Source organism: Myxocyprinus asiaticus, chromosome 26 (assembly GCF_019703515.2).
Source record: "Myxocyprinus asiaticus isolate MX2 ecotype Aquarium Trade chromosome 26, UBuf_Myxa_2, whole genome shotgun sequence".
Taxonomy (NCBI): domain Eukaryota; kingdom Metazoa; phylum Chordata; class Actinopteri; order Cypriniformes; family Catostomidae; genus Myxocyprinus; species Myxocyprinus asiaticus.
Genome location: NC_059369.1, coordinates 546,020 through 563,117, shown reverse-complemented (window position 1 = coordinate 563,117; position 17,098 = coordinate 546,020). Strand labels below are relative to the sequence as shown.

At 38.9% G+C, this 17,098-nt stretch overlaps 2 protein-coding genes across 4 annotated transcripts in view; both read left to right on the top strand.

Moving 5' to 3' along the window:
• The window catches only part of cldnd1a (claudin domain containing 1a), a 39,884-nt gene extending 37,100 nt beyond the window's left edge, over positions 1 to 2,784 (top strand). For 2 of the 3 annotated variants that reach the window (XM_051657343.1, XM_051657342.1), the window contains 2 exons: positions 114 to 251; positions 1,211 to 2,784. In XM_051657343.1, coding sequence (XP_051513303.1) covers positions 114 to 251; positions 1,211 to 1,431 — 359 coding nt within the window. In that variant the 3' untranslated portion in view covers positions 1,432 to 2,784. The remainder of the gene's footprint in view (positions 1 to 113; positions 252 to 1,210) is intronic. The other variant, XM_051657344.1, reaches the window with a different exon arrangement.
• A 2,138-nt stretch (positions 2,785 to 4,922) lies between these two features.
• On the top strand, positions 4,923 to 16,812 carry LOC127417362 (dynactin subunit 6-like). The gene is made up of 7 exons (XM_051657347.1): positions 4,923 to 5,024; positions 5,532 to 5,596; positions 6,553 to 6,658; positions 6,741 to 6,829; positions 7,036 to 7,083; positions 14,996 to 15,138; positions 16,576 to 16,812. The coding sequence occupies exons 1-7, from the start codon at positions 4,987 to 4,989 to the stop codon at positions 16,672 to 16,674; spliced, it is 588 nt and encodes a 195-aa protein (XP_051513307.1). The 5' UTR covers positions 4,923 to 4,986; the 3' UTR covers positions 16,675 to 16,812.
• Positions 16,813 to 17,098: the final 286 nt, after the last annotated feature.

Genomic DNA, 17,098 nt, shown 5'->3' with positions numbered 1-17,098 from the left:
AGCCAAATCTACACCCTTGCACATGACACACGATTATATTCACATGACTTATTTGAACTTTTTCATCCTTTTGCCGCAGCACTTTCTTCATAAACAAACACTGTTTCCTGCAGATTTGTGGCGTTGTCAGTTTCTGCTGCCGCTGGTCTCTCTGGGACTGGTGGTTTTGGGCGGTCTGATTGGGTTCTGTGCATGTGTGTGCAGCAGTCTGGCGCCGGCACTCTTCATCGGCTTGTTGCAGCTGCTCGCAGGTCAGTGACGCACCGCTTGTGTTGTGACATCATCAGTCAACAGCAGCTGTGAAATAATATCCATTACTAACAAACTCTTCCCTGAGTTAATAAAAACACACAGATATCACAGTTATGATGGAAATGACATAACCAATATAAGCTTCAACATCCCTTTAAGAAAACATAACCAAACATTACAGCAGATAAACAACTTCAGCAAACAGTTAAAAACCGTTAAAGATCCATGAGGAGAGTGATTTCACTAACACTCCTGAAACCCCTAACAGACACTCTCTTCTCGCGACACAGCCGGACATGACGTAAACACACACAGACGAATAACATATGCCTGCGATTTCATGCCAAATCTGACCGACAGCTCTAAATAAAAATCTCTATTGTACACTTACTGTAATGAATCGTGGGAAAACAAGCACTGGGTTTTGAACATGGATTTTTTTATGTTCTCACTCAATAATGAACTTTTGTTTTTTGTAACCAAAAAAAATTTATGTAGCACATCTTTAAGGAATTAGTTTCGGGATCATCTGATGCAATTTTAAAGTTGTACTAAAGGGGTGAAAAATTATCATAGGTTGTTAAATATGACCTCCCAATTGTTTATTAACAATAAATATACTAATATAATTCAATGTTATAATTTATATACAAATATTACTATTGGACCTCGGGGAAAATAATAAAGTATGTCATGACACTTTTAACATGTATGGCATTGCCCTGATTACTTTCATTGTAAGTGCATAACAATAACCTCGGATAATTTGTTTTTTTGTTGTAATAATTTCCCGTTGTGTAGGACATTATGCTACACATGCTGTTGATAGAGCTCAATCCAGAACATTCCTTTAAACTCTTTATCAAGAAAAGTTCATTATTTATTTAATTGTTGTGAGGTTAAATACAGTTGTGATGTGTTTGTGCTCCATCGTGAGGAGTTTTGTGTTGTGTTGTAGGTTTGTGTTCTCTGGCGACTGTGTGCTGTTTCCTGGCGGGGATGGACCTGCTTCACCGCGTGTCCATGCTGCCGGATCGTGTGGACGCAAGTCTCGGCTGGTCGCTGTATCTGGCGCTCATCGCGTCTCCTCTGTACATGATGTCGGCCGCGCTGCTCGTGTGGGCCGCTCGCAGTCACAGTCAGACTTACGACCGCATGGCTGTGTACAGAGTCGCATAAAACATCAGAGATGCTCGCGGACGAAAGATCGGATCAGTGTCGAGTTCAGCAAATTAATTATGATTGTGATAACCCTAACCCTGAACTCGAATGAACTTTGACATTGAATCTGTAGAGCAATCACATCCTGACAAATGAAAAATGCACTTTTGGAAAAGAGAAACTGCCTGTGTGTGTAACTTACAGATACAGTGTGAGTGTCTGTGTGTGTGTGATTGCGTGTCTTTGTGTGTCTCTCTCTGTGTGAGAGAGTGTTCAACGTATTTTACTCAGTTGTGTTTAGAGTTCAGTATGGATGCAGGCAGGGGTCAAAATTACATCTTTGCCACACATGGCAGTTAATAAAGTTTACTGGTCATATACTGTATTTTCTTACTGCCATGAAACAATATTTTCCATTATGTTTTATTAATAACTGTAATAATGGGGACAAAATATTTAGTTTTTGTTTTTTCTTAGGAGTTTTGGAAAAAAAAAAGAGAACTTCAGACGTCTAATAGTGAGTTCAGCTCCAGTTGTAATTAAACACATCTGACTGTAATTATCAAATAATCCTGAAGACACTGATCAGCTCTTTCAGATGTGTGTGATAGATTTGAAATTATATTGAATTTCAATTATTATTATTGTAGTTAAAAACATAAATTTCAATAATAGAAGTACATAACAAAATTATCAGCTATTTGGCGAGTAATTCCCTTTTATTTGGCGAGTGTTAATTTTAGACAATGGATGTTGGTCTACGGCAGTCTCGTGACTATGTGGTCTCGCTGACCTGACGGTTTGTAGAACAAGAACTGATTCACCAAATCTTTACATAGGTTTTAACATTTTGTGTGTATGTTTAAGTGTTTGTTTCCATTTAAACACTGACAAACTTTCAGTCAAACACTATAGTGTAATCTGTGGTATAATGTCATGCACAGAGATGATTTGCTGATTTTCTCCTGTATTATTAAACACATTTATCTTGTGGTTTAGAGAATGGCCAGGAAACTTTGTGTGTATTGCTTTTAATTTATTAATTCTATTTATTACTATCATTTGAATGGATTTTATTGAGATGCTTTACATTTATTTTGGTCATTTCTAATGTTGTTGCCATAAAAATAATATAAATGTGTGTGCCAGTGTGAAAACTGGTTTTGGAATAGAAAACAAATTACATGTTGAATACTGCACAGTGTTTACTGCCGGCTTTTATTTTGAAGTGGTAAGTGAAATCGTGTGCAACAGTAAACATTTCAAACTACAGTATGCTGTATTATTGTCTCGTGACCTCATCATGCTGCATGTTTAATTCACTGATTGGCATCCAGTTATCTGGGAAATAAAATTGTTGTGTAAAAATGTCTTCAGGTTTGTTTTGTTGAGATGTTAAAAAGCTCCGGTTACACATGTAACCTCGGTTCTCTAAATGAAGGGAACGAGACATTGCTGTAAGCACTATGGGGAAGTCCTTCTAGACTAGTGGTTCTCAACCTTTTTGACTCCAAGCCCCTCCACTGTCCAAAACAATATTTGAAGGCCTCCTCGCCCGAAACTAGACTTGTCCGATTATAATAATTAATCATGGATCATTTTTGATTCTAGAGGTTTCAGAAAGAGTCTGTTTGTAATTTGTGGCCATACATCTTAAAGTATTTTTAACATTTTTATTAAGTTGGATTATTTTATTGATTTTAATATTTCTTATTTTAAATTAATTTCAAATCATCTTGAGGCCCCCTTTGAAGAGTGCTGAGGCCCCCTAGAGGGTCCCGTCCCCCTGGTTGAGAACCACTGTTCTAGATGACCTTGTTGAAACCCTTATTCAACCACACCAATCTTTTGATTGGCAATGGTGTCTGAGGCCTGCCCATTTAGGCGCACAGTTGGCCTATATAAGCGGGCACTCAGTCACCATTTCTTCAGAATTTTCAAACTGAGGGACAAGAGTGAGTCAAACCCATCCTGTGGTCGGACCACAGATTGCAAAACGGCAGCGAAACGAGGTGACCGGCCTACAAACTGAATCGAATAACCGTGCACGATCGTTTTTAACACCCAATCTGACACGCCCATGAGGACTCGCCACACGTTTCCACAGTGGGCTTATTGATTAGCATGCTATAGGTAATAGAGTGCCGCTCACCATAGGGTAGTGTTTGAGCATAGTGTGTGGGATGTATGATACGTGATGAGGAAATGGCCCTTTTCTGAGATTGTGTGAATGTCCCGTGTTCTTACAATGGGTACTTTTATTCTTTTTTGTGAGAACAACCTTTGTTTGAGTAATACACACAGAAGCAACATTCTGAACAATGTCCCGTTCCCGATGAACAGTAATGGGGAAGAGGGGAGAAACACTCTTCCCCATTACATTGTGCCTCGAATTGAGCCTTCTTTGAGCTAGTTGAGCATGAGACTACTTTTGTGCCGCGATGAAGCATTCTAAAAAGCCTTTTTTAGAGATTGTCGGGCGACACCGGGGTGTCAAGGAGTGTGGCTTTATCTGCGTCAGGCATCTCCGTGAGAGTTAGCCAAATATGCCAGTCCAGAACCACCAGGCTGCTCATCGCTTTGCCGATTGCCTGAGTGGTAGCTTTTGTGGCTCGCAGCGCCAAATCTGTAGCGGTGCAGAGCTCTTTGAACGGCTTTGCTCATCCATTTGTTTGAGGAGGTTAGCTTGAAAAACCTGGAGCACCCACATGCTGTAGAGTGCTGAACCTGCTTGGCCCGCTACTGTATAAGCTCTTCCAGCCAGTGCGGACGTTAGTTGACATGGCTTGGAGGGGTCGGCGGGGCGGGATTCCATCCCATGACAGTATTATGGCAGAGGTGAGCTGCAACCACTTTTTCCACCCTGGGAAGCTTTGAGTAGCCTTTTTCCTCTGCATGGTCCAGTTTAGTGAGGATGGCAGCATCTCCGACCTGATGCATGAAAAGTAGGGCGCACACCAGGTCTTTGTGAGCTCCACATGGCCCTCAGGGAAGAATAGTGCGACGGCTGGCTTGCAAACCATTGCAAACCATTCATCCAGGCGAGACATTTCTGGCTCTTCTGGAGGGGACTACTCAAGACCGAGCTCTTCAGCCGCTCTCTCTAGGATGCGAAGAAGCTCCTTGTCCGTGGAGCGTGCACGCTCTTCACCCTTGCTGGGAGAAGAGGTGGCAACATCCTCTGTGTACCACTCGCCTGAAGCTGCGAGTGACACAGCATCATCTCCAGGTAAAACTTCATATAATGTGTAGTTGTAGTGCTTTCAAAATAGCAAAGGGTGAACATAATTTACAAATCACTCCTTTTTGTTTTTATTAGCATTTCTCATACTGTCCCAAATATTTTGGAGTTGGGGTTGTGTGTATATATATTACAGTGAGCCAGTAAGTAAATCAAAATAAAATGAAAATTATGATTACGTCATTGTGTGTGTGTGGTGTGTGTGTGTGTGTGTGTGTGTGTGTGTGTGTGTGTGTGTGTGTGTGTGTGTGTGATCAGACATTATCAATCGCTCATTGCGTCATCACTGACAGGCGGCTCAATCGAGCACTGACGTCATCGAGTGAGTGAAGATGGCGGATCCGATTGCTAAACAAACCGGCCAGAAAAGGTACAAAGGTTTTAAATTTCAATTTAAAATCATTATACATGTTTTTAAACACTCAGTTTCACTGTATGAAGATGTAACCGGAAGATATAACGCGATTGAGACGCGTGTGTCACTTTAAACGCTGCGGAATGAAGAAATGAATCATATTAATAGAGACACACCCGCAGAAATTAAACTTATATTCATTTAATCATCCATTTTTACTGTTATAGTGATTATTAAAGCACATTAAAATGCATGCAGGAACGTCTATATTAATAATTATATCTGCGTTTGTATTTACAGTTATAATGAGATAATGAATATTAAAACGCTCGTAGAAACCCTAACAGTTTAATATATCATATTAACATCATTATTTACAGTTATAGTTAATAATATCTAAGATATTAACGATGTTTAGATTTAAATGTCGTCTATACAGTATATATAGACTCATCATCAGATGTTTATTCATACAGACGAGTGAAACACTGTTCATGTGTTATAAACGTGTTGTTTATTTAGTGTGAAGATCGCAGCTGGAGCTGTAGTGTGTGTGGAGAGTGAGATCAGAGGTGACATCACTATCGGTAAATAAATCACACGTTATCATTGCACAACACTATTAACTTTTCATTATATGGGATCAAAATCCCAAAAATAATAAGCGTGAATCAAAAAGTAATAAGCGCAGATAAAAAAATAACAAGCATGAATCAAAAATATATAAACACATTTAAAATAATCATCAGTATTTCCTTGGTTATAATTTCTGTTTTTTGTGCTCTCTGACAATTTTGCTCATTTAAATTGTTTTGTACGCTTATGCTGTATTTTTCTTTGCTTTTGTTTCAAAGTTCTGCCCTTGATTTTCCAAAACTTGAGTGGTTTCATGTAAATCAGGGGGCGTTTTGCGTCCCCATTGGTCCACTAGTTCTTGATTGACAGCTCCTCCTCTAGCCAATCATTCGAAGAGGGGAGGTGACGTCACTCCAATGCAACATGGCTGCTGCTCAATATTATATTATTTGTGTTTGATAGATACGCTGCTTGTGTCTGTTTTGAGTATTTTCTGCCAGCTCTAGGAAACTGTGTTGTCTGAGTTAATTTAGTTAGCAGAGTCTTTAGATTAGGCATTATTTAAGACTTCCTTGTTTGTAGGTTATTGGCTGCATATAAAAAAATAAAAAATAAATATGGTGTGGATGTTTGATGCATGTTTTTACTAGCTGTACCAATGTAGTCGTGAGTTCAGATTTTTTGATTTACGCTTATTATTTTTGGATCTGTGACCGCAATACTTTTGACGGGATTTTGATCCCATAATTACATGTCAGGAACAAGAGGACACTTCATGAATTACATTAATAAAACATTGATGTCTTTAATATTTTTATAATGTTGTAACCGTTTTATAAAGCAGTATGTCTCTTGAGGTTGTATTATATTGTGAATATTGTCACTCCGCTGTGTTAATGTCCTTTAACTGTAAATAAAACACTTAACATATCCCAGTTGGACATCTGAGAATTATTGTGACTTTCAGGATCCAGAACGGTGGTTCACCCGAAAGCGCGGATCATTGCAGAGGCCGGACCGATCGTTATCGGTGAGGGAAATCTGATCGAGGAACAAGCGCTGATCATCAACAGGTGAACGCTCATCGTGTTCTCTTGTAAAGTTTCTCGTGTGTGTTTAATCTTCTGTGTGAAATAAAATACAGTTTGTTTGCAGCTATCCTGAAAATATTCTGCCCGACACAGACGATGTGGAGCCCAAAACCATGAACATCGGCGTCAATAACGTCTTTGAAGTCGGCTGCGGTACGTCATCCTTTCATCACACCATTCACAATGATAATGAATTACAGATGTCCATTTTTATAATCAACTGTCATGATAATTAGAGATTAATCATTAACATTAATAATGCTAAACACATGTGGAGGACTCCAGATAATATGTGCAGGCAGTGTTTAAATATAACAACATTTTCATTACATAACTGAGTTTGCCGTTGTGTTTTTCAGTGTCTCAAGCTTTGAAAATTGGTGACAACAACGTCATTGAATCAAAAGGTGAGAAAAACAGTACCTGAATAATACAAATATAAATGATATACATTTTACAGGCTCTTTTTTTGTCCCAGCGGTTGTTTAATTACAACAGATTTCAACTTTTGTCTTTTTGTTTGTCACATTAAAACTGATTTATCATTAATGTTAAAACTGTACCCATTATAATAACTAATTCTACTTTTCTTAAGTTTTTATTTATGGACAGGGTTGGGAGGGTTACTTTTGAAATGTATTCCACTACAGATTACAGAATGCATGCTGTAAAATGTAATTTGTAACTTATTCCGTTAGATTACTCAAGGTCAGTAATGTATTCTAAATACTTTGGATTACTACTTCAGCACTGGTAGGTTTTTTCACTTGCTTTGACTATAAAAAACTCTGCCAGTACAATAAGACAAAATACACATGTTAACAATACATTCTCTGAAAAACCTAAATATCTTATGCAGTGTTGTTTCTAAAACAAGATGAATCAGATTGATCTTGTTTGAATGATTTTCAGTTATTTTTACAGGAAAACAATACAAAAATTATTATCAAGAATACGATTTTTGCCCTTACTAGAAAAAACAAATTATGATCCAATGTGAATTTTCTTGATAAAGAAATATGATCGTGCCTGGTAACGTGCATGTAAAATGGATAGAAACAGCATTTTAGCTTAGCATAAAGCTGACAATTTACACAAGGTTTATTTCTATTTCTTCTGCTCCAAATTTACTTTAAACTTCTCTGTCTGCTTGTATGAATGTAACACATCATAAGAAAGTGTTTCACCGCTGTTCAAATGCACTTTGGATCGCATCATTTATACGTAAAAATGTTTTCCATCTGAAAGGACTAAATATTAAATGAAGCAAATGACAATAAAATGCAAAGTAATCAAAATACTTTTTGAATGTAACTGTATTCTAATTACCAATGATTTAAACTGTAACTGTAGTGGAATACAGTTACTTATATTTTGTATTTTAAATACGTAATCCCGTTACATGTATTCCATTACTCCCCAACCCTGTTTATGGATATAATTGTTTGAGGTGTAGAGATCCAGACTTATATCACTTCTGTGTTTGTCTGACACTTGAATCCGCTGCAGTGGCAGAAACTGTTTATTCATATAGTGATGACTCGAGGGAGACTACTTTACATGTGTAATTTACAGGAGTTTCTGCAGAAGCCATAGTTTATTGCATTGTATTTATGCAGTAATTGTCACATTCAGTATAACTGTTATTTATGTAAAAAAAAAAAAAAATATCATCCTGTTTTGGAGAGATTTATCATGTGTTCTGCCGAACTGAAGAGAGCTCTGATGATGGAGGAATACTGATGAGAACTGAACATTTTACTCTAATTTATTTCTTTTATTTGCAGAACAGTTAACAAATGACACAATAAATAATTATTAGATTACTGTATCATTACTGTTGTTTAAGTAAGGGATAATGTTCAGTCAGCTGGTCATTATAAATTACCCATTATAAGGACGATCACGACCCAATGCAGACCAGAGGACACTTGTGTGAGTCTGAAGGGGTTTATTTTCAGATAATGACTGACTGACTGCTCATTATCCTGCTTATTGCATGATATACATGCCAAATAAATAATTTTATGGACATGAAATATTGAATTAAAATGTTTAATTGAAATAATTAAATGATATGCAGATGAATTAATTGAGTTAATCATGTTAATAAATATTTGCTTATAGCAGACCCTCAAATAACAATAATTATTAAGATTATATTTGAATAATTATAGATGTGTCAAGTTAAACAAACCTGTCTTGAGTTGCTCTCCGTCAAGCTGTTTGAACATAAGAACGCATCCTCATCTTGTGCTGTTGCTCGTGTCAATCATGCCTGAGTTTCACTTATTGCCCCCTGCTGAAAACAGGTGCTACTTCAAACTTGAATTACTCCGATGGTAGAAGAATTTCCTATTATGGTGCAGGGACATGATTAATTGTGTTCATTTTGTTAACATGCTTTTTTAAAATATAATTAAATCGACAGTCCTAATTCATACATATTGAAACTCATTACTGAGATAATTTTTTAACTTTACTTAAAATCGTTGTATTTTAGAAAGAAGAGTAGTTTGCTGCGACTCTTTGACATTTTCGCTTTGGCTGAATATTATACCAGTGTAAGGGGGAAGTCACCCACTGGCCCAAGGACGGTATCCAATGGCATGGCTGAAGTTCTCTTGTGTGTTCTGTCTTATCGTGCGCAACATTAAATAATACTTTGATTATTTGATTTGAGTTGCATGTTTTTTATTAATCTTATCATTAATTCTTTTCTTTATTTCATCTGACTCCAATTATGAAAAACCTCGTTGATGTATCTATGCTCTGAATTTTAGTAATTCTCTCTTCTAGACTGCATTTGTTACTTCAATGTTATTTGGGTCCTGTGCTGGTCAGACACAGGTCCTTTTAACTACAAATTCATCAGTTTCAGATATTAGTAAGTTTTAGACTAAGTCCATATAGGTTCTCGGCTTTATCCGTTTAGTCTTATTTGGCTAAGTTCTATAATAGATTCTCGGTTTACCGTTTAGCCCCAGTCAATTAAGTCCTGTTTTACAGGTTCTCGGTTCTACATTTAGTATTCCCATTTAATTCTACTTGGCTAAGTTCTATAATAGATTCTCGGTTCACCGTTTAACCCCAGTCAATTAAGTCCTGTTTTACAGGTTCTCGGTCCTACATTTAGTACTCCCATTTAATTCTACTTGGCTAAGTTCTATTATAGATTCTCGGTTTACCGTTTAACCCCAGTCAATTAAGTCCTGTTTTACAGGTTCTCGGTCCTACATTTAATATTCCCATTTAATTCTACTTGGCTAAGTTCTATTATAGATTCTCGGTTTACCGTTTAACCCCAGTCAATTAAGTCCTGTTTTACAGGTTCTCGGTCCTACATTCAGTATTCCCATTTAATTCTACTTGGCTAAGTTCTATAATATCAAATCAAAATCAAAATCAAATCAAATCACTTTATTGTCACACAGCCATATACACAAGTGCAATGGTGTGTGAAATTCTTGGGTGCAGTTCCGATCAACATAGCAGTCGTGACAGTGATGAGACATACGCCAATCTACAATAAACATCAAATTAACACAACACAATTTAAACATCTGTTATACATAATTAAACTCGACTTAAAACATCAAATTAACACAGCACAATTTAAACATCTGTTATACATAATTACACAACTTAAAACATCAAATTAACACAACACAATTTAAACATCTGTTATACACAATTACACTCAACAATATACAATAATAACATACATTGCACAGTATACAATATGCTGTTTTTGTTTTTTGTTTTTTTTTGTTTTTTACTATATAGATACTATATAGATACACATTATTCAATAAAAATTAAAATATATATGAAAAAAGTATATATATAGAATGTACAGTATTGTACTGTATTGACATTCAGGCTGTCGGTTGATAGTCAGTTGTTAAGAGAGACATAATATAATGACAGTAATATAATTTATGACAGTCCGGTGTGAGATAAAAGAGTAATAAAGTGCAGGGATGATGTATTTTGATCGTGGGAGATCAAGAGTTCAGAAGTCTGATTGCTTGGGGGAAGAAGCTATCATGGAGTCGGCTGGTGCGTGTCCTGATGCTGCGATACCTCCTACCTGATGGTAGCAGTGAGAACAGCCCATGGCTCGGGTGGCTGGAGTCTCTGATGATCCTCCGAGCTTTTTTCACACACCGCCTTGTATATATTTCCTGGAGGGAGGGAAGCTCACCTCCGATGATGTGTTTGGCAGTTCGCACCACCCTTTGCAGTGCTTTGCGGTTGTGGGCAGTGCTATTGCCGTACCAGGCGGAGATGTAGCCAGTCAGGATGCTCTCCACAGTGCAGGTGTAGAACCGTGTGAGGATGTGGCGGTTCATTCCAAACTTCCTCAGCCGTCTCAGGAAGAAAAGGCGCTGATGAGCCTTCTTCACAACGACTTCAGTGTGGACGGACCATGTGAGTTCCTCAGTGATGTGGACACCCAGGAACTTGAAGCTGCTGACTCTCTCCACTGGTGCTCCATTGATGGTGATTGGACTGTGTTCTCTGTCTTTTCTCCTGAAGTCCACCACAAGCTCCTTTGTCTTACTGACGTTGAGGGAGAGGTTGTGCTCCTGACACCAGTGTGTCAGAGTGTGCACCTCCTCTCTGTAAGCTGTTTCATCATTGTCAGTGATCAGAGCTACCACCGTCGTGTCATCAGCAAACTTAATGATGGCATTGGAGTTATGTGTTGCCACACAGTCATGTGTGTACAGGGAATACAGTAGTGGGCTGAGAACACAGCCCTGCGGGGCTCCAGTGTTGAGGGTCAGTGATGAGGAGATGTTGCTGCCTATTCTAACCACCTGGCGTCTGCTTGACAGGAAGTCCAGGATCCAGCTGCACAGCGAGCTGTTTAAGCCCAGAGCCCGGAGTTTCTCATCTAGCTTGGAGGGCACTATGGTGTTGAATGCTGAGCTGTAGTCTACAAACAGCATTCTCACATAAGTGTTCTTTTTTTCCAGGTGGGAGAGAGCAGTGTGTATTGTAGATGCAATGGCATCATCAGTGGAGCGGTTGTTACGGTAAGCAAACTGCAGCGGGTCAAGATTGAGTGGTAATACAGAGCAGATGTAATCTCTGATTAGTCTCTCAAAACATTTGCTGATGATGGGGGTCAGAGCAACAGGACGCCAGTCATTTAAACAAGTTATTTTCGATTGTTTTGGAACAGGCACAATGGTGGATGTTTTAAAGCATGTGGGGACTACAGACAAAGAGAGGGAAAGGTTGAAAATGTCCGTAAAAACACCAGCCAGCTGGTTCGCGCACGCTCTGATGACGCGGCCCGGAATGCCGTCTGGACCCGCGGCTTTGCGGATATTCACCCGTCGGAATGATCGGGTTACATCCGCTACAGAGACGGAGAGTGAACTAACCTCTGTAGCTTCGGCCGTGAGAGCTCTCTCCGCGAGGGCGGTGTTATTTCCCTCGAAACGAGCATAAAAAGTATTTAGCTCATCCGGTAGAGAGGCAGCGGTGTTCATGGCGGAGTTTTTATTCCCTTTAAAGTCCGTGATGATGTTAATTCCCTGCCACATGCTTCTAGAGTTGGTGGTGTTAAACTGTCCTTCAATCTTACTCCTGTACTGGCGTTTTGCTGTTTTGATAGTTTTTCGGAGGGCATAACTGGCTTGTTTATGCTCCTCCGCGTTCCCGGAATTAAAAGCGGAGGTCCGCACATTAAGTGCTGCGCGAACATCGCTGTTGATCCACGGCTTCTGATTCGGATAGATTCGCACAGTTCTGGTCGGAATCACTTCCTCTACACACGTTCTGATGAAGCACATTACGCTATCAGCGTAAAGCTCGATGTCGTCATCAGAGGCGGACCGGAACATCTCCCAGTCCGTGCGATCAAAACAGTCTTGTAGCGTAGAGTCTGATTGGTCCGACCAGCACTGGATCGTTCTGAGGGTGGGTGCTTCCTGTTTCAGTTTCTGCCTGTAAGCGGGCAGAAGCAGAATGGAAGAGTGGTCCGATTTTCCAAATGGTGGGCGGGGGAGGGATTTGTAGCCATCCCGGAACGGAGAGTAGCAATGGTCCAAAACCCGGTCCCCTCGTGTGTTGAAACTAATGTGCTGGTGATATTTTGGTGCGACTGATTTTAAACTGGCTTTATTAAAGTCCCCGGTCACAATGAACGCGGCCTCAGGGTGCGCGGTTTCCTGCTCACTTATACTCCCATACAGTTCCTTGAGTGCCCGGTCTGTGTCGGCTTGTGGGGGGATGTACACAGCAGTGATAATGACCGCTGTGAATTCCCTCGGTAGCCAGAATGGTCGACACAGAAGCATAAGAAATTCCAGATCAGGAGAACAGAAAGACTTGATAGAATGTATGTTCCTCTGATCACACCAGGATTTGTTGATCATAAAACATACACCACCTCCTCTAGTTTTACCTGAGAGGTCTTTCGCTCTGTCCGCTCGGAGCATGGAGAACCCCGCGGGTTCAATGGCTGAGTCTGGAATCTCCGCAGACATCCAAGTTTCCGTAAGGCAGATAACGCAGCAGTCCCTCGTCTCTCGTTGGAAAGAGATCCGCGCTTTCAGCTCGCAGAGCTTGTTATCCAGAGACTGAACATTTGCCAGTAGAATAGTGGGTAGCGGGGGTCGATTTGCGCGGCGTCTTACTCTGATGAGAACGCCGGCTCTGTTTCCCCTTTTCCTCCTGCGTTTCCGCGGCCGTGCTGCCCAGACAAAGGGCTCCGCTTGCGTGTTTGTAAACAGCGGGTCGGCATTGAGGAATGTGAAGTCCGGTTTACGGTGTGAGATCGCTGAGCCAATGTCCAAAAGTGTTTGTCTGTCGTAGACAATAAGGCAGGCAACATCCAAGACAAGAAACATAAGAATTGTAAACAAAACAAACAAACCATTGCTAAGTTGTGTCGGAGCTCGCAACGCAGCAGCCATACTCGGCGCCATCTTGAGTCCAATGATCCAATAGATTCTCGGTTCACCGTTTAACCCCAGTCAATTAAGTCCTGTTTTACAGGTTCTCGGTCCTACATTTAGTACTCCCATTTAATTCTACTTGGCTAAGTTCTATTATAGATTCTCGGTTTACCGTTTAACCCCAGTCAATTAAGTCCTGTTTTACAGGTTCTCGGTCCTACATTGAGTATTCCCATTTAATTCTACTTGGCTAAGATCTATTATAGATTCTCAGTTTACCGTTTAGCCTCTTACATACTTAACTAATGGGTTACTTCTGAAGTAGCTTAATTAAGCCAACTCTGACCATAGATTTGTAGTTAACAAGAAATATACTAGAAAACAGTCCTTCAGAATGAATCATAATAACAATTTATTTACCAGGTAATAGTAATACATTCAAACAATCCAATTAAAATAATAAATCAAACTCAAAGCTATCAGTGAACCAAACATAATAATATATTTAAAGTTGTATTCCATTCAAACATTTACCAAACATAAGAAATACAAATTGCAATTACCTGGTAGTGAAAAAAACTACATGCAAACGACGAAGCATGGGAGATCTGATTTGCAGATTCCTTCAAACATTTATCAATAATAAGAAATACCTGGTAGAGAAAAAACTACATGCAAACGACGAAGCACGGGAGATCTGATTTGCAGATTCCCCGAGCTTCTCTGCCATCCTTCCTTAAGTACCAAACGATTCCATTGTTATTTCAGATGTGTGTGTTTGATGTTATTTAGGATTTGGTTTACAATTTAGGGAGTTGTAAGTCGACCTTTAATTGAGTAGGTTGTTTGATGTTTACAAAGAATACACCTAATCTGCATACAGCATCTGGTCTCTATGTGAGACTTTGGAGGGGCATGCCCCGGATAGAATACTGTATTTTATTAAGTTCTTAAATCTTGCTTGTGATTTGACTTTGCTGAAAAGGAATGAGACCGTTTTACCAGTTGCACTGAGACCTCTTGAATGATACCAAACATGTATGATCAGAAAACCTTTTACATTACAGAACAGGATAAGTCATAACTTAGTTTTTAGTGTCCTTAAAGTGACCTAAGGTGAGAGAGAGAGAGAGCAGATGTGAATGTGATTTGTGTTTTATGGTCCCCAATCAGTGGGGTGTGTTTTCTCAGGTGGAGATGCTCCTCTGTGTGAGAGTTTTATGACGTTGGTTCTCGCAGAGTTCTTTGACTTTCCCGGAAGTGATGCAGATCATTTTTGTGACAGTCTTACACCAGAAACCCGTTATCGTGCTCAGATTTGACCAGAAATACTTACCGTGCATACAGTTCATTTTTATTTGCTTAAGTTTGTGTGTGTGTGTGTGTGTGTGTGTGTTTCCAGCTGAAGTTGGCAAGAATGTGATTTTGTCGAGCGGTTGTATCGTTGGCGCATGCTGTCAGGTGAACACGTGTGAACTGATTCCAGAAAACACTGTGATCTTCGGCTCTGAGTGTCTGAGACGCGTTCAGACGGAGAGACCGCAGGTAACGCACACACGTGAACACAGGCATGTTTCTGATAAACATAAATTATGTTTTTTCTAGTAAGTCTATTTTTCTATTTATTTATATGAAGGATCTATTAAGTTATTCTAAAGTACATTTAAAATGCAGTTCATCCAGAAAATGACTTGGACATTTCCTAGAAGAGGAACTGTCCTGTAAAAATGTACTGTAGCTGCAAGCAGCGGCGATCGGGGATAAACCCTGCTGGCATTCATCAAGCAAAATGCAAAGAGCTCCAGCACAATAGAGACACAACATTAAGACTTTTTGAGGAGGGGATCAAATCGAGGCTCAGCCAGTCTTTTGAACTGAAGCCCAGAGCTCTAACCACTGCACCACACAATCAACAAGTCCAACTAATATCAAAGAGACATTCCAGGTTGAGAGAGCATAACTATTACAGAGAAAATATTGTTACAGCTTAGTTTCTTAGAAATGAAGTAGGAATTATGCATTGAACTACAGTCTGCATTGTAGTAAGCACAACTTCAATCAGAAGATCTGAGATCAACAGAAGTACACATTTTAAAACCATCCTTTGCTGGGTTTGATCTCACAATCTTTTGAGCCGTAATCCAAGGCATTAACCACTGGGCCATTAATTGGCACAACTCAACAATGCCGAAGAGACATGACAAGTTTAGAGTGAGCACACAAAAGCATTGGTTAGCGATTAGCATGCTAGGCAAACGTTGTCTATGGATTCCATTGTGATCAAATAGCCTTAAAACATAGAATAACCAATTACCATATTAAGCTATCAAAGCATGTAGCATGATAACCATCAAACCCACCCATAACAGTGTGCCAAATTTCATAATTTTTCTATGAACAGTTCATAGGGCTGCCATAGACTCCTTTGGCAGATGAATAATAATAATAGGAAAACTAACGGATACAATAAAAAAAGCTAAATATCAGCTTATTTTTTTATTATTAAGAAGTAATAGAAACAAATGAATAAACAGTGAATATTTATTTATTTTTTTGTGAAAAGAAAAAAATGGTTTAAAAATGTAAAAACTGTATGAAACCAACTGGAATACAAAGATTACACTAAGTTTTACACATGTGTTTTAAAGGTGCACACATTTTTTCCTCCATTAACATATGTATAAAATCATGAGATGAAGACTCCAGTGACATCAGTTGTTTAATTCTACATTGAAAGGGTCTCCTCATTATGATCACATGACCAGCTGTGTGACCAGCAGTAACTGCTCTGTTATTGGACACTTTCACTTATGTGTTAAATTAATCATGACTGTGAATATTGAATTTCTACAATTAAACCTGTTGTGTCCAAATTAAGCTTCATCCACGTGAAACACAAACTGACCGAGTGCGTCTTTAAACTTCATTATTATTAATTCATCTTTGATCCATGAACTCTTTTATTCTGAATCTGTTTCTCAGCCTCAAACGCTGCAGCTGGATTTCCTCATGAAGATTTTGCCCAATTATCATCATATGAAGAAAACGATGAAAGGAAACGCCACGCCGGCGAGGAGCTAAAAATATAAAAACACACATGAACACAGTTTTACTTCCAGCTGTGTTTTCTGTTGTATTTCTATCATGTGCACCCAGTGTATTACATGGTTTCTTTTGGTGTTTTATAACTTATTAATGACATTAAATCTGTAGATCTGACCAGCGTCTGTGTGTGTTGATTTTTACGTTCTGATCCACGTGATGACGGCAAATTATTATTATGAGTTCAGAGTGGCACAATACCAGCATACTCTAAAACATAATACATATAAAATACATATAAAATGAATTGTCTGAAATGAATTAACACTCTTTTGTAATGCCGATGTGTTTCTTTTCAACTTCAATTATTTTATTCGGGCACGTATAGATTTAATTTAAAGGTTTTTAATGTTTTAATACACACTGATGATGTAGAAAACTCTTTATAAAACATTATTGAATA

Bases quoted from the DNA above. Each gene is read 5' to 3' on its own strand.
- LOC127417362 (XM_051657347.1), top strand. From the start codon at position 4,987: ATGGCGGATCCGATTGCTAAACAAACCGGCCAGAAAAG. The intron at 6,659-6,740 runs GTGAACGCTCAT...GTTTGTTTGCAG, and splicing joins CAAGCGCTGATCATCAACAG to CTATCCTGAAAATATTCTGC. The intron at 6,830-7,035 runs GTACGTCATCCT...TGTGTTTTTCAG, and splicing joins CGTCTTTGAAGTCGGCTGCG to TGTCTCAAGCTTTGAAAATT.